The sequence below is a fragment of the Oreochromis aureus genome, linkage group 16, assembly GCF_013358895.1.
Source record: "Oreochromis aureus strain Israel breed Guangdong linkage group 16, ZZ_aureus, whole genome shotgun sequence".
NCBI lineage: Eukaryota > Metazoa > Chordata > Actinopteri > Cichliformes > Cichlidae > Oreochromis > Oreochromis aureus.
In genome coordinates this window covers 18,475,368-18,493,101 of record NC_052957.1, presented here as the reverse complement: position 1 = coordinate 18,493,101, position 17,734 = coordinate 18,475,368, and the positions used below count along the sequence as shown (strand labels likewise).

General features: G+C 35.1%; 2 protein-coding genes across 8 annotated transcripts in view; both read left to right on the top strand.

Annotated features, from left to right (window-relative positions):
- Window positions 1-17,734, top strand: part of LOC120433593 (microtubule-associated protein futsch-like) — a 33,916-nt gene that overhangs the window by 12,012 nt on the left and 4,170 nt on the right. For 2 of the 5 annotated variants that reach the window (XM_039600063.1, XM_039600062.1), the window contains exons 10-14: window positions 15-230; window positions 474-581; window positions 1,591-1,632; window positions 2,039-2,198; window positions 3,731-5,086. In XM_039600063.1, coding sequence (XP_039455997.1) covers window positions 15-230; window positions 474-581; window positions 1,591-1,632; window positions 2,039-2,166 — 494 coding nt within the window. In that variant the 3' untranslated portion in view covers window positions 2,167-2,198; window positions 3,731-5,086. Of the gene's footprint in view, window positions 1-14; window positions 231-473; window positions 582-1,590; window positions 1,633-2,038; window positions 2,199-3,730; window positions 5,087-17,734 lie in introns of those variants that run through there. The other 3 variants (XR_005608646.1, XM_039600064.1, XM_039600065.1) reach the window with 3 other exon arrangements.
- On the top strand, window positions 5,516-17,336 carry LOC120433594 (SLAM family member 8-like). 3 transcript variants are annotated; one of them, XM_039600067.1, is made up of 11 exons: window positions 5,516-5,792; window positions 7,229-7,519; window positions 8,453-8,716; window positions 9,195-9,293; window positions 9,652-9,702; window positions 10,285-10,422; window positions 11,430-11,462; window positions 11,676-11,867; window positions 14,993-15,034; window positions 15,439-15,593; window positions 17,222-17,336. In XM_039600067.1, exons 1-10 carry the CDS (start codon window positions 5,744-5,746, stop codon window positions 15,486-15,488), a joined length of 1,209 nt encoding a protein of 402 aa, XP_039456001.1. In that variant the 5' UTR covers window positions 5,516-5,743; the 3' UTR covers window positions 15,489-15,593; window positions 17,222-17,336. The 3 variants fall into 3 exon arrangements, with proteins under 3 accessions (XP_039456001.1, XP_039456000.1, XP_039456002.1); XM_039600066.1 differs by having other exon boundaries at window positions 11,430-11,468; XM_039600068.1 differs by lacking the exon at window positions 14,993-15,034 and having other exon boundaries at window positions 11,430-11,468.

Here is a 17,734-nt window from a genome sequence, read left to right as displayed (position 1 = left end):
TACATTTTTTTCAGAATCAGAGAAAATGGAGGATGAAGAAGCAAAGTCTGCTGATGAAAGTTCGACCCAGATCATACCGCACAAGCCACCTGCTGAAGAACAAAAGCAAGATGTAATCTCAGATCAGGACACTGAAAAAACTATAGAGGAAACTGAAAAGGAAAAAGAAGAAAAGAAATCAGATGGCATGAGAGAAAAAGGAGAGCTACCAACAAGTTCTGCTCAGACAGGTGCAGAAACACCATCAATGAACTAAATTGCACTTCTTTTTTCTTACATGAAAATATCAGGAATTTTAAATGTGTAGTTGAACTTCTTTACACTGACAGAAAATGGAGTTTCACTGGTCTGGCACACTTAAGATCAAAGTGGCCTGCATATGGCCCATGATGTAAAATGAGTTTGATGTCCCTGAAAACATCCAAAGCAGACCAGACTAGTGTAGTTTTTAAACTTTTTATTGTTTGTTTCAGACTCAGAACAAGAGACAGATGAGGAAGCACATCCTGCCACTAAAACTAGTAGTTCCCCTGATGACGTGAGAGAAGAGGACGGGTCTCCCACCACTCCTACACAGACAGGTATAGAAGAAAAAAACAATAACCTTTTTCCCTCCAGGTACAGAAAGACTACAATTTGGAAAAGACGCCATCTGAGCACTCAAAGCACGTTACACAACTTAGCTTATTAACAAATTTACACAAGCAGTTTTTAGTCTGCTGTTTCTGTGTAAGTGCTTTTTATCTAACATTCACACACAGAAACAGCATTTGGTGACTGTTACAATGAACTTTGTATAAACTTGTAAAAGCTGCATTTTCAGCTCCTTGTCTGGGTGCTGTGCCTTCCCTTCCCCATGTTGGTTCCTGTGGTTCAGTGTGGGGTGCAGATCTGTGGGGTCCTCTCCTTCCCCCTTTGGTCCTCTCTTTTATGCCCTGGCTAGCTGGCCTCCATGGTTCAGGACAGGGGTCCTCCCTGCATCCCTACGTCTGGCTCTCTGAGGCCCATGCTGCCTGGATGGGACTGGGATGTGCTCACTGCCTTCTTTTGGGTCTCTGTTGTGTTCCTTAGCAAACTGGTATTCACTGTGGCTTGGTCTTCACTTTTGGTTGTGGCCTTTAAAGGTTTTTGAGTCATGTAGATTCTCACCACTGCTCTCATCACTCTCGTCTTTCATGTAGGTAAAAAAGCGAAAAAAACTCTCTCCGTCTATACTGCAGTTTAAAATGAAAAAATAACCCTGTGACTATCAACCTAAGCTTTTGTTTGGTTCTCATTAGCAATGAAAAGTTATGATGGCAAACATGTAAAGGATTACACGTTAAAAACAAACACATGTTAGCAATGCCTCTGTACACCACCACAGTGAATTTCAAAGCTAATATATGACTGAAGTGCAGACGTTTGATTTAAATTGAGTGGATTCGATAAAGTATTCTGTTAACTATAATATAAGTATTAATAATTATTCTATCAACTGCCTATTAATTTACAGCCATTTTTATACATAGTGATGCTATTTATAATCACTGATGGATGGTTTAATGTTGCTACAAGTGTATTTTTCTCTTTGCAATTCATTTCTTACAGTTAAGGATAAAATTAAGGAAATTGAGAAAAAGCAACAAGCAGGTAATCTTTGTTTTTTCCTCTTACACTAATTAAAAACCACTGAAATAAAATCATCCTCAAATACTTTAAACAGATAAACTTTTAGCAAATGCATTGTTTATTTAATTAACACCTGTGACATCAACACATTTTCATTAATGGCTATTGCTTTTACTTGAAACTGTCACTAATTTTAATTTGTTGGTACGTCACAGCTTTTTTTTTCTTCAAAGTTATATTAAATAGTAACCAATTACTAACATGAAAACAAGCATTTTCATGAATAAAACAAGTCATTAATCAAACTAAGTTTTCAGCAGTCCTTGTTAAAAAGGTTGTTTCTGAATCCCAATCCAGGTTTTTATGTTCTTTAATCTCCAGAACGAAATTCTTATCTTTGTTTCATTCTTTTGTTTTTCCAATTTAGAAAAAAACAAAGATGGACCTCATGTGGTCACAAGAAATCCTTCTTTTTTAAACGATAAAGGACAACTGGATAAGAAAGTCAAGAGTAGTCAATTGGAAGAACGTACTGAGGCCACACACACAGCCTGATCTGCAAACACAGATTACTTCTAAAGGACCAGGTTTGAAAATTAAACTATGCCAGTTAGATTCAGAATAACTTTGCACATGAATTTTTCTGACTCATTTCTGAATGTGTAATAACATAATTCAGTTTTTAGGGATCATTTGCCAAATGAATGTCTTTTCTTTTACCTTATTATATTACATTACATTGCCTGAGTTATTACTTATGTATATATATTTTGATTTTGTGTATTTTTAATAATCTTATAGGAAATTTATGTAAATTCTATCATCCAGGTATCATATTTGTTGTCAGTTTATGTATTTAACCTGTTAAAATAGTGTTGCATATTGCTCGGGCTTGGAAAAACTACTTTTACTCTCAAAATAAGAATTTACACCAAATTGAGCAACACCAGGTGCTCAATTGAGTACAGTGCCAGGAAGAATCACTTGAACTGTCTGCCGTAGTCTTACAGATGTTTAGGTGTTGGTGAGCTCACCAGCGCATGTCTACATTTTAAGATCATTGATTTGATGATTCCTAAAAATGTTTGTTGACTTTCAGATAGATTTGCTTTGGTATTTTAGCTTAATTGTGGCCTCTATCACTTGCATCATCATCATCATCATCTCTTTAAGCCTCATATTGAGAGTTTCAATGAAACGAAACCAAATACAAATTCAAGGCTTAGAATCAATTCCAGAGCTTGTATCTGTGTCATGCAATAGCAAACTGACCTCACCTGGCCATGAAACTGCTTGTCAGTAAGTTTTCCAGGTACTTTGAGCCTCTGAAAATCAGGGACTTGTGGACCTGGCTGTTATTGATCAGACTAGTGAAAGACAGTAATCCTCAGATGTTTGGGATAACTATGGCAAATGAGTGGTTTCCTTAATTAATCTTCTTCTTTCAGCTACTCTATTTAGGAGTCGCCTTCATGTATGATCTGTTCACTTACTACAAATTCCTATTTTCATTAATAACTTTTTTTAGAGTACAACATTTTGCTTTTAGTTTGAATCTTTATCTTTTCTTTTCCAAAAGTGAATTTAAATAATAATCAGTTCATTAAATTAATTGAAGTATTTTTATACATAAACTAAGCCGCTAACCAAATGAACTTAACAATACTACTAGCTACTAACGTCCAACCCCAATGTAGCTTCCATATGGTTTAATTTTGTAAAGAAATTTTTTTTTGTTTGTTTTTGTGTCAGATTTAGAAAACGACAAAGATAAGCCCAAGAAAATTTAGCCCTCCATTCTGTTTTCCTGATGCAAAAGTACAACAGCAACATTTTTATTTCACACAAAAAAAAACAATTTTTGAACCAGTGGTCTTGCTTTAATAACAAAATTTACATTGCTTAGTTTCAATAGTCAGAACTATTTGTACAAGCACAAAGATTTTGTTTCTCATTGAACCAGTCATTATCCTTTGATGATTAAAATAACCTTGTTTAGATGGAAAAAATGTCTTTAAAAATGACTTTACTTGGTATATTTTAATATATTTATTGGGAAATGTTGATGATTAATAGTTTAATGTCCAAGCAAGCAATATTTTTCTTTTTTCTCTGTCAGGTTTGGAAAACAACAGAGACAAGCCTGAAAAAGTTGCGCCTGCTGTGCCAAGAGCTACATGGCGTTAAAATCAGAAAAGGACAAGATGATGTAAATCCACTCGAAGAAGCCAAAGTCGCTAAATGTGGTCATTTGGAAGAACATAGTGGGGTCTGATGTGCAATCAGAAACTGCTTCTGAAAAGCCAGGTTTGAAACTATACCATGTCAGCATTTAGGCGCAGCGTGTGAATAAAAAGCTTGACAACGTTAAGCCCACAGTTTTAAACAAAAACACTTATAACACAATAGTAGTATGTACTGAGTACTGAGTGTGGGGATCCTGCAGTTTTTACAATCTTGCTGCTGATGTCTCAGTTCACATATATCCACTTTTTCCCCTGCTAAGTTCAGTTTTCAGTTTGTCACCTTATTAAAAACATACTTTTGGCTTAGGTACTGCATTGTAGCCCTCCACACTACAGTTTTTAAACATCTTTTAGTATTTTTTTTTAGCAGATACAGTTGACAAGGAAGTTTAGTTTCCCCCTTGTGTTGGTGGGAGCTTTTTTCTATCACAACTGCTTTTGGTTTTGAAATATTTAATATATTTTCAGACTTTTGCTATGATTATGCATGCCATGTACTGCTACTCTCCTCTATCTGATTCCTGGACCCTTGTGACCCATCTGGGGGAGAGAGCAAGCTGTGCCATCGCTGCCTGTAACAACAAACTTTTCATCACTGGAGGAAGAGATAACAAAAACCAAGTCATCTCTACAGTGATGTGGGATGTCGCCCGAGGGGCAGTGTGACCCTCATGAAGTCCTACACACATATACACACCTGCCTCAGAGAGCCAGTGACACAGGCATCTTGGAACAGGACTTATTTCGGTGCTAAGAGTGGTTGTAGGATTATGCATGAACAGTAAAACATGTTCAAAGATAAGAAAAATGTTTTTTTTCTGCATGCATTACAATGTTTACTTTATCTTTGTTACTGTTTTGTAACAAATTAATCACTATGATGTTTTTGCAAACAGTTAAGCTTGTAGTTAAGCTTTCTCAGAAAAGTGTGGATTACAACGTCTCAACAGGTTACAATAAGTCTACAAACACAAAAACGAAAATGAAACATTTGCTAAATCATTATCTTATAAGTTTCTTATTAACTGCCAGAGAAATTTAAAGTTTCAAATGAAAGAAAGAGCAATTCAAAAGCAATTGAATTAACTTTTGGATTTTTTCTTTTATGTTTTAATTAGCAAACTAACTCTGAACTCTACACTTTAATGTTGTTTTATTAAATGCAATGGTATTTGAACGCAACACAGGTTACCTGCGTATTAACAAATAAACTGACATGTCAAACAGAACCTGTAATCCATTTCCTTGTGAGTGCTGCCATCAAGTGGTGAAAAGGACCTGATGTCAAACGTTATTAAGAGTTCCACACTTTTTGTGAAAGTCGGGAAATGAAGAGACACCAGTGTGCAAGATGAACTGGCGATTAGCAAATTATATGCGATTAACTGTTGTAGTATTTTGGGTTTTTTCGCTTTTCGTTTTAAAGACGAAACACTGATAGTGTTTACATTAGTGATTTTTTAGTTACCTTATTAAAAAACAAAACGAAAAAAACAATGCGACTGTTGCTGCACGAAAACAGTCAAAGACATATATTTTTAAAGACGAACTATTGTCCGTCTTTATTTTCTGGTTCTTCTTTAATGGGCCCTGAAAACCACCTGCCTTTCACTGTCGCCGTTGTCGTGCCAAGGCACCGGAAACATTTAGATGGGGTGGTGCTTGTCTTACCTGTATTCTGTACCTGCGTGTTGTTTTTATGGGACTTGGCAGCCAGTCCAACTGCAGGTTTCGGTTTAGATGCAGGTGCTGTGAAGAGATTGGTAGGCTGTGGGCCAACACAGACGTATTCGATAAGAAGAAACTGATTTAGCTGGGAGAAGAAAGTGAAAGTATCCCAAATAAGGGACACCGGCGACATTACTGCCTTTTCAGACGGTTTAGAAATGATTTATTGTTATTTCCTCGCCGTTTGGATCCTTACCTCCTCGGCAGGTGAGTTTAAATACCCTGAACTTGATAGGTTCGATACTTTTCTGTGTGTATGTATACTACTGGTGACCAGACCTCGTCACACAGGCCCGACTGAGGACACTGGGCAGAGATTAAACACGGTGTGCCATAACCACTTGTAATTTACAGTTTAACATAGTTTATACCGTGAAAAACAAGCTTCACAGGAATGTTGCTTACATTAATGTGTAGTTATACACATTAACACAAAGGCCAGCTGCTTGCAAGTTGTAAAAGCCGCCTGGCACTAAAGCAGAGCAGTTAAACGCGAAGAAAACGTTTAAACGTTTAATTAGTATGCAATTTGGAGACTTTGCGCACACTGATTTGTTCATACTGTATGCCATATTAAGTGTTCAACGCCCATGACCCAAACCTATTGAGAAAGGCGAGACTCAGGTATGGCTGCTATTTCCTACTGGTTTTTTGATTGTTTATCTCCTGCCCAGGTAATTTTTTTTTTAAGATCGACTAGTCTGCAGGTATGAAACATTTTGTGCATAGAGATAACAAACGTCTGTGGAGTGACTGTGATTTGTGTAGCTAAAATTTGCTCCCACTCCCACTCCTGGTTACTATGTATTGAACTCCATTTTTTACAACTTGTTTTGTTTCTGACCTTCTGAAGTGAAAAATACACCAATACATTAATCACTGTGGAAATAGAAAGAGATACTTCTTAGTGTTTATTATGTTTATTACAGTGGTTGATATATTGAGAATACTCAGAGAGCTACTTAAAACGCCAAACGGGCTAGGACAGCCACTGCTGACCTCCATAGAGAAGCTGTCAGGGCCAAACACAAGATCCTCAGTTTTTTCAGGATTGAGATGCAGGAAATGTGATGACATCCAATTTAAAAGAGCAGTGAAGCATTCAGGGGTAGGAGAGGCTATTGAGGTCGTTAAGCTTAACATAGAAGTACAGGTTTGTATTTAAGGAGCTCTCTGAGTATTCTCAATATATGTCAATGGCACATAACATGTCCTTACATCTGTTTTTATAGATATGTCCATTTTTTTTTTAGCTTCCTTTCACTGTAAAATGTTTAGAAGTCAGCATGTAATCTTTGTAAAGTTTATATGATGACTTTTCTTTAATAATATTATTTAATAAATCTTGTTTAACTCTTTTAACAATTTATCTTTTGAACGTCATCATTGACTGATACTTCTAGTAAGTACTATTTAAAAACTTTCATTGAAAGGTATTAAATAAAATATTTCAACTAATAAAATGAGATTCAATTAGATATGAATCATATAAAATCATATAAAATTGTACCACACTGCACTAGCATCTTGGTGTTTATTGCTGAAGTCTTGACACTGAGCTGTCACCATGCCTGTACTGGTCATAATAGTCTAAATTATTTGTATTTTGCGTCTTTTTTCACTTTTCTGTTTTCTATTTCTAGTTTCTGGGCAATCAACACAATATGGACTTGTGGGTGAGACAGTCACCTTCAGGACAGATTTCACAGACCCACCTGATGACATTCTGTGGAAACATAATGGGAATAAAGTGGTACAATTTGATGGCAATGAGCAAACTGAATACAACCCATTTCAAAAGAGGATCACTCTCGACTGGCACTCTGCAGACCTGGAAATCAACCACCTGACACATAGTGACAGTGGACAATATGAACTGGATGCAGCAAAGAAAGATGGTTTGAATCGTCTTAACTTTGAATTGAAGGTCTTAGGTAAGTTCATTTTATACTACCTTTTTAACAACTAACAGTGGCATCCAAGGTCAGTGCACTTTTTTGATTTGTTGAACAGAAGAAACAGATCACTGATGAATATATATTTTATTATTGTATGTAATATTTAAAATTTTAACTTCAAAAGTTTTTTATAAAAAAAGTAATTTCAACAGTAATTTATAAAAGTAATTTATAAAAACAAAACCAAACTTGAGTCAATTTATAAAACAAACATCAGTGGTGTGGAGTAACAGGTAATTCTAGACTGTACTGATTGTACATCACTGATTTCAAATTAAACTATTTAGCTGTTTTCCTTTGACCTATTCTGGCAACTTATTAGTTCTATTTATAACTACATTACATTTCCAGCTGAACACCAATTAGTTAACTCTGCTTCTGACTTTCATAACTGTAAAAAATACGACACATATGCTTTTATTCTGAAGGATTATGAATGCAAAGCTTGTATTTGGTGAATGTTTTTTGTACTGTTGCACTGTACCTTAAGCATAAAAGCTCTTGGTGTTTCCACCAAAACATCCCACAACTCATCATGATAACAACAGCTTATCTCTTAATTAGTCACTTATCATGCGTTTTATTCTCCTCATATTTGGTTCAGAGAGACTCTGCCCTTTAGAAAGCTTTAATTATTTGCTAAACAGCCTAACACATTATATACTTGACTTACATTGGATTATAAGTCCAACTATTAATGTTGAGGTAGTGTCATATACAAACTGCTATTATGCATTTTCAAACCAGTCCAGCCTTAACTTCCTCAGCCTCAAACCAAATACTGATAGATGAGTTTACATTTCAAACTCAGCGCCATTATTAAACAAACATCAGCTTGAAATGACTTTCAAATGTTTTTAATATATTTTAATTTCAGATTTGCTTTCTTGTATTTATGTATGTATATAGACAGAGTAACCAAGCCCACCATAACCTGTAACATGAGTGATGGCAGCAGCTCTGACAAATCTGGAAGTGAAGCCACACTGATGTGTTCTGCAAAAACATCACAATCCTTAAACTACGAGTGGAGCCAACCTGGAAAAATTCAGCCTGGCCAGATATTAACAATAACACTAGGGACAGAACATGACGATAAAGTATACAGCTGTACTGCAAGCAACCGTTTGTCCAAAGAAATAGCTACATTCACTGCAAAGGATTGCTACCCTGGTAAGGTTTTACTAATTAGCTCCACTATATGTTTACAATTAATATGATGGATTATTTTCTGAAACTATTTTATACAAACTGCTTTTATCAGTGTGTTATGACCCTTGGTCGGGTTTATCCCACCAAAGGCCACTGGTTTGAAACAACACCTACAGTACTGCACTGATAATAGCAGTAACTTTAATTTCAAAGAATGCAGTTTTCTGTTAACTTTACTGTAATATCAATAACAATCAAACTGGACAATGATGTGCAGAGGGCACATCCTACTGTTTTATCAATTTTATTAATGGAAAAAAACATATTTTATTAATTGCATTTTTAAAAAGTTATATACATATCCATTTGGTCATTGATAAGGGAGACTGCAGTGTTCATGTTGTCTAAAATCTCTGGTTTTATGGAAATATAACTGCATTGGAAATGTGTATGGCTGTTACAGAAGTTGTTCTATTTGGATTTCTGTGTTTCTGTGCAGTTGGAGCCTCAGCTGGACTGATTACTGGACTGGTTATTGGCGGGATAGTAATACTCTTGTGTGTTTTGGGTGCAGTGTTCTGTGCAGTAAAGCATAAAGGTAAAATAAAGTAACAACAAGCAATGAAAACTTATTGAGAGAATGGGTCCAAAAATATTAACTTATCATGACATGGAGAAAACCAAGTGATACACAGGATATATGTTAGATTCAGAGAAACTGTGTATCCTGTGTGTAACCTAAGGTTAACAGACTTGACTTGATAGTGTAATACATTCTCTAGGACCGATGTTATTTTTTTATTTGGAGATCAAAATACTAATTGGATGTTTAAAAATATATTTATATGGAGTACTGTTGAAAAGCTCCACATTTTAGTGACTTAAACCTTCATAGTGCACCATAAGAAATAAATCATTCCTTGTTTATTATTATTTCTCTTCTTTCTTGATTCCAGCATGCTTTGCAAAAAAGGAGAAAACAGACATGGAACAACAGCCACATAGTAGTAAGGACAAATGTCTAATCTTGAGTGTGTGTGTGATTTTTTTTTAGCTCTGCATATTTTTTGACATCATGAATTTAATGATTACTTCTACAATTCATTGACATGGGACAGTTAAGCAGTGTGCAGCGTGCTGTGGTGTTCTGAGCAACAAACAGACCTAAAACCTGTTATCACTTCAATATCACCTATTATCTTTGATTTTAGAAGAATTTATTAATACCATACATTTTACATCTATGAACTAACTCAGAAAAAAAAGTAGGTTAATTTTTTTTCTTTTTATAAATAAATATAAATTTATAAAGGAAATTAGGAAATGATAAATTAAACTTTCTATCACTAGACTAATGGGGATACTCACCTGATTATTTCAGTATTGTTGAGATAAAATTAAAGAAGTTACCTGGAAGAAAATTATTATTTTTCCTTTTTAATTTTGGTTTTGTGTTAATTGTTAATTAGCATTTTACACAAAATGTCTTTATTCTGGGATGCATTTCTTTCTTATCAGTAAGTTACTTTTTAAAAAATGTTCATCTCATTCAAATTATACATCTAATCATGCATCTGATCAACCATCAGAGCCTCTTCTTCAAAGAGAAGAAACAATACCCTCTTCCCAACCGCTTCGCCATTTGGCAGAAATTGTAAAGAATCACAATTTTGATCACAATGATGAAAAACACAACGAGTTGGACCTGGGCACTAGAGAAAGTAAAGGTAAAGGTTCCTCACTGTTGTTCCAGTTCTCTGATTTTGAATGTTTTATACACCTATTTTAGGCTGTAAGCAGACTTGTCTACTAGTTTTTTTTTTTTTACTGTTGCTATTAGATTTAGAAAGTGTTCTTAAATGCTGTAACAAAGGCAAAATCTTATATTAAAGACAATAGGTTGTCAGGGGTTTTAATAGCAGTGAAGAAGCTCTCAGTGTGTGTGTGTGTGTGTGTGTGTGTGTGTGTGTGTGTGTGTGTGTGTGTGTGTGTGTGTTGTCTTTTGGTTCACTAAATGTATTCTTTGCTTCAGCTGAATGATTAAAAGAAAGTTAATTAAAAATATTTTAAAAGTAGAATTAGAAATAGTATAAAAAGTAAAACTTCAACAGAAGTGTATGGTCTTAATGTGTATGGTCATGACTTGGTCTTACTCTTTATTAGTGATTAACTTTTATTTAAAATATTTTCAGGAAATGGCATATCTACCAAACTAGTAATTAGTAACACTGTAACAGTTGCAGACTATCAAAATTCCTCAGCTTAGTTAGCTGTAGCATGCTTGCTGTACATGTCAATGTTCTGAGTGTGGGGATCCTGCAGTTTTAACAATCTTGCTGTTGATGTCTCAGTTCACATATATACACTTTTCTCCCCTGCTAAGTTCAGTTTTCAGTTTGTCACCTTATTAAATACATAATTTTGTGTTAGGTACTTCATTGCAGTATGATAAACAAGCAGGTCACAGTTAAATGGAACAATTCTGAAAAAATGGCAGCTATAATAAGACACTTACTAAATATGCAGCTGATGCACCTGGAGTACAGCTAATCGTAACCTAAAATCTCAAGTTTATTAGTCTAAGCCATCTTAATGCCTCCTAATGCTGAAAGCCACATAAGAATGAGAGGTTTTCAAGATTAGTTTTTCAAAAATATTTGTTATTTATAATCATTGTTTAGTGGTATGATATTGCAGTAGACTAATTTTTCTGTTTGTAATTCATTCCTTACAGTAGAGAAGATTGTTAAAAAAATTGAACAAGGAGGTACAGGTAACTTCGTTTTTTCCACTTATGCTAATTGATCAAACCAGTGAAATATAATAAACAACTTTTTTGGAAAAACAACTTGTTTTATTCTCTCTCACTCTCTCTCTCTGGTTTAGAATAACCCACGTTTCCCTCCAAACTATTTAATCCTACGACCATCTTTTAACAGACTAGTACACTTTTTAAACTTTTTTTCCCCATTTGTTTCAGTGTCAGAGGGACAAGAATATGAGGAAGCAAAGAATTTTATTAATTATGGTGATGGTGCTTCTGCAGCCCAGCCAAGTTCTCCTTTGATCAACAAGGAAGCTGTTGTTGGGAAAGATGTCAACTCTGGAAAAAAGAAAGAAAATGAATCAGATGACATGAAGAAAGAACCACCGACCATTCCTGAAAAAACAGGTGCAGAAACCACACTAATAACCTACTTTTTGGTTTTTCCTATTACAGAAAGTAGAAAATGTCACAGTTTGAAAATGAGTTCTTGAAAATAATCAGCAACCATGTATCTAAAGATAACAGTGAATAGGATGGTGTATATGTCCAGGAAGACACAGAAAAGGGAAACTGCCTTTATATAGTTGTCTGTAGCCCTGGAGCGCCATAATGTCAAAACTATTCAACACCAATACCTTTCAATACTCCTCTGAAATTATACATGCAGTCCCTCATACAAAAGATCAGGACAGAATGTAAATCACCAGACAGACAGACAGACAGAGGGACAGCAGCATAGAAGAGGCAGACAAACATGAATTTCTTGACATTAAATCCAGTGAAGCATAGAAAATATAAAATGAGCTCTTTAATAGGATTAAACAGGATTTAATAGGATTGAACAGAGTAAATAAACTGTACATTTTAGAAAATGACATCAGACAGTATTTGTATTAAATCATCAACAAATAGTATGAAGAAACAAAAATTATTTCACACTCAAGTCCATAAGATTTTTTTGGCCAGTGAGATGTTATTTTGCAATTTTTGCCTCTGCATACCACCACAGTGAAAGTTAAATCAAACAGTCAAGATGCAGGGCTCTAGGCTAACTTTCTGCCACGGTTGTACTGGTGCACCTTACTTTTTTTCTTAGGCGTGCCAGCACAAAAGTTAGTCTCACCCAAATTTTTCAACCATATCGCTTAACACCGCAGGTTTACATGTGGACTTTTTGGGGGGGAAAATTGCTGTCCATACAGACAATATTGATTTGTAAATGATTAACACACAATCTTGTCATCACAAAGTTATTTATTTGGAGCACAGTTCTACAAGAAAAATGTTACTGAAAAAGTGCTTGTGTTTAAAGTGCTTTGGCACTCTTTGGCAATATTGTAGACAATGTTAAACTTAATCATCATCTCGGCCTCCTCTGACGACCTGTTTGCTGCTGCTGAAAGGTAGTGGGGAGAGGGGACACTTGGCCAGTGCATTTATCGTAGCATATAATGTGTTTTCTGGATACACTGTGCTTTTTCAGCGTTCAAAGATAGATGGCTCCATGTCAGAGCACTGGCTATGAATTTCAGATGGATCAGGCCTTAACTTAACAAAAAGTTATCAATAGTTCTTTTCATCTTTTCTTATTACCCACAGCTACATCCACTTCTGTTTACCTGCTCTCATTTACTGTTTTAGCTGTTTGGTGGTTGTTGAAATAGTTTTGTGAGCTTTTAACCTGAGATTCTGGCGTTTTGGCAAAATACATTTATATTTAAAAGTCGATTCAGGATTTAATGAATCGAAATCACTTTATTCAAGCTACTCACCTCTCTCTATTCACCTGCACTTTCAAACGTACACACGAAGGACTACAGGAATATCTGGACCACGGCCAATCAGAGAAGTCCCGCCCTGGCTATCTCTGATTGGTTTAGACCACGAAAGAGGCACAATGTGTGTTTGTTCTTGACCACACGGAGGCTTTCAGAGTTGCGGAGACTTTTTTTTTTTTTTACTCGCACCACTGAGAAATTTTTATTAAAATCAGAAAAGTACAAACTCATATTAATCCACTCAGAGAAGACAAAGTGTCTGAGTGTGGTAATTTGAAAGAACACAGTGGAGCTACAGAGTCGAATCTTCAATCATCCCCTGCTTCTGAAAAGCCAGGTTTGAAATTATACCATGTTAGCTAGATTTAGAATAGTCACAGGAATAAACAGTAAGCAAGACAAAGCCAGATGAGCTTTTGAACTTCATCTTTTGAAACATGAGCATATATATTTGTACATGTACATTTTTACGGTCATATGTTTGCTAATTAGTCCTAAATAAAAAATAAGCATAATCACCTCCTTCTTACTTAAAGCAGCCACATATGCATTATTCATTAACTTATAAAAGTTTAAGCTAATTGTTATAAAGATCCAGACTGTTTAGTGCACCATCTTGTGCACATGTTTAGTTCTGGTGCAAAGGTCAGCATTTTAATATCAGTGTGTGTGGGGACTGACTTGTATTTGAAGTCACCTCGACTGGCAGTTTAAGGAACTGCAGTTTTGGCACCTGGTTTCAATTATTTAATACTGGTAGTTTCCTTCTACTAAATGGGGAATGGAAGAAGGAAACTTCTATAGGCTTTTCTACTCTATCTGAGCACTCAAAGCTCGTTACACAACTTAGCTTATTAACAAATTTACACAAGCAGTTTTTAGTCTGCTGTTTCTGTGTAAGTGCTTTTTATCTAACATTCACACACAGAAACAGCATTTGGTGACTGTTAAAATGAACTTTGTATAAACTTGTAAAGCTGCATTTTCAGCTCCTTGTCTGGGTGCTGTGCCTTCCTTCCCATGTTGGTTCCTGTGGTTCAGTGTGGGGTGCAGATCTGTGGGGTCCTCTCCTTCCCCTTTGGTCCTCTCTTTATGCCCTGGCTAGCTGGCCTCCATGGTTCAGGACAGGGGTCCTCCCTGCATCCCTACGTCTGGCTCTCTGAGGCCCATGCTGCCTGGATGGGACTGGGATGTGCTCACTGCCTTCTTTTGGGTCTCTGTTGTGTTCCTTAGCAAACTGGTATTCACTGTGGCTTGGTCTTCACTTTTGGTTGTGGCCTTTAAAGGTTTTTGAGTCATGTAGATTCTCACCACTGCTCTCATCACTCTCGTCTTTCATGTAGGTAAAAAAAGCGAAAAAACTCTCACGTCTATACTGCAGTTTAAAATGAAAAAAATAACCCTGTGACTATCAACCTAAGCTTTTGTTTGGTTCTCATTAGCGATGAAAAGTTATGATGGCAAACATGTAAAGGATTACACGTTAAAAACAAACACATGTTAGCAATGCCTCTGTACACCACCACAGTGAATTTCAAAGCTAATATATGACTGAAGTGCAGACGTTTGATTTAAATTGAGTGGATTCGATAAAGTATTCTGTTAACTATAATATAAGTATTAATAATTATTCTATCAACTGCCTATTAACTTACAGCCATTTTTATACATAGTGATGCTATTTATAATCACTGATGGATGGTTTAATGTTGCTACAAGTGTATTTTTCTCTTTGCAATTCATTTCTTACAGTTAAGGATAAAATTAAGGAAATTGAGAAAAAGCAACAAGCAGGTAATCTTTGTTTTTTCCTCTTACACTAATTAAAAACCACTGAAATAAAATCATCCTCAAATACTTTAAACAGATAAACTTTTAGCAAATGCATTGTTTATTTAATTAACACCTGTGACATCAACACATTTTCATTAATGGCTATTGCTTTTACTTGAAACTGTCACTAATTTTAATTTGTTGGTACGTCACAGCTTTTTTTTCTTCAAAGTTATATTAAATAGTAACCAATTTATAACATGAAAACAAGCATTTACATGAATAAAATAAGTTAAAAACCAAACTAAGTTTTCAGCAGTCCTTGTTAAAAAATTGTTTCTGAATCCCAATCCAGGTTTTTATGTTCTTTAATCTCCAGAACGAAATTCTTATCTTTGTTTCATTCTTTTGTTTTTCCAATTTAGAAAAAAACAAAGATGGACCTCATGTGGTCACAAGAAATCCTTCTTTTTAAACGATAAAGGACAACTGGATAAGAAAGTCAAGAGTAGTCAATTGGAAGAACGTACTGAGGCCACACAGCCTGATCTGCAAACACAGATTACTTCTAAAGGACCAGGTTTGAAAATTAAACTATGCCAGTTAGATTCAGAATAACTTTGCACATGAATTTTTCTGACTCATTTCTGAATGTGTAATAACATAATTCAGTTTTTAGGGATCATTTGCCAAATGAATGTCTTTTTCTTTTACCTTATTATATTACATTACATTGCCTGAGTTATTACTTGCGTATATATATTTTGATTTTGTGTATTTTTAATAATCTTATAGGAAATTTATGTAAATTCTATCATCCAGGTATCATATTTGTTGTCAGTTTATGTATTTAACCTGTTAAAATAGTGTTGCATATTGCTCGGGCTTGGAAAAACTACTTTTACTCTCAAAATAAGAATTTACACCAAATTGAGCAACACCAGGTGCTCAATTGAGTACAGTGCCAGGAAGAATCACTTGAACTGTCTGCCGTAGTCTTACAGATGTTTAGGTGTTGGTGAGCTCACCAGCGCATGTCTACATTTTAAGATCATTGATTTGATGATTCCTAAAAATGTTTGTTGACTTTCAGATAGATTTGCTTTGGTATTTTAGCTTAATTGTGGCCTCTATCACTTGCATCATCATCATCATCATCTCTTTAAGCCTCATATTGAGAGTTTCAATGAAACGAAACCAAATACAAATTCAAGGCTTAGAATCAATTCCAGAGCTTGTATCTGTGTCATGCAATAGCAAACTGACCTCACCTGGCCATGAAACTGCTTGTCAGTAAGTTTTCCAGGTACTTTGAGCCTCTGAAAATCAGGGACTTGTGGACCTGGCTGTTATTGATCAGACTAGTGAAAGACAGTAATCCTCAGATGTTTGGGATAACTATGGCAAATGAGTGGTTTCCTTAATTAATCTTCTTCTTTCAGCTACTCTATTTAGGAGTCGCCTTCATGTATGATCTGTTCACTTACTACAAATTCCTATTTTCATTAATAACTTTTTTTAGAGTACAACATTTTGCTTTTAGTTTGAATCTTTATCTTTTTCTTTTCCAAAAGTGAATTTAAATAATAATCAGTTCATTAAATTAATTGAAGTATTTTTATACATAAACTAAGCCGCTAACCAAATGAACTTAACAATACTACTAGCTACTAACGTCCAACCCCCAATGTAGCTTCCATATGGTTTAATTTTGTAAAGAAATTTTTTTTGTTTGTTTTTGTGTCAGATTTAGAAAACGACAAAGATAAGCCCAAGAAAATTTAGCCCTCCATTCTGTTTTCCTGATGCAAAAAGTACAACAGCAACATTTTTATTTCACAATAAAAAAAAACAATTTTTGAACCAGTGGTCTTGCTTTAATAACAAAATTTACATTGCTTAGTTTCAATAGTCAGAACTATTTGTACAAGCACATGTCACATTTGAAAAAGTGCTTTTCTTTCAGTTACATTTATTTCTTATTCTAATACTGTCCATCCTTTCTTGGCGAATGCTTTCTTGACACATTTTTAAACATTAGTAGAGTAAGACAGGTTCAGTTTAAACCAGTACACTCGCCAAATCATTAGATTTTCTGCTATTTTTAAACAGACTCATGCACTTTTATGAATGTATTTATATTCTTTTAAATGTATTTTTGAACCAGTGGTACTCTTAAATTCTTTTTTTTTTTTTACATTTTTTCAGAATCAGAGAAAATGGAGGATGAAGAAGCAAAGTCTGCTGATGAAAGTTCGACCCAGATCATACCGCACAAGCCACCTGCTGAAGAAAAAAAAAGCAAGATGTAATCTCAGATCAGGACACTGAAAAACTATAGAGGAAACTGAAAAGGAAAAAGAAGAAGAAAAGAAATCAGATGGCATGAGAGAAAAAGGAGAGCTACCAACAAGTTCTGCTCAGACAGGTGCAGAAACACCATCAATGAACTAAATTGCACTTTTTTTTTCTTACATGAAAATATCAGGAATTTTAAATGTGTAGTTGAACTTCTTTACACTGACAGAAAATGGAGTTTCACTGGTCTGGCACACTTAAGATCAAAGTGGCCTGCATATGGCCCATGATGTAAAATGAGTTTGATGTCCCTGAAAACATCCAAAGCAGACCAGACTAGTGTAGTTTTTAAACTTTTATTGTTTGTTTCAGACTCAGAACAAGAGACAGATGAGGAAGCACATCCTGCCACTAAAACTAGTA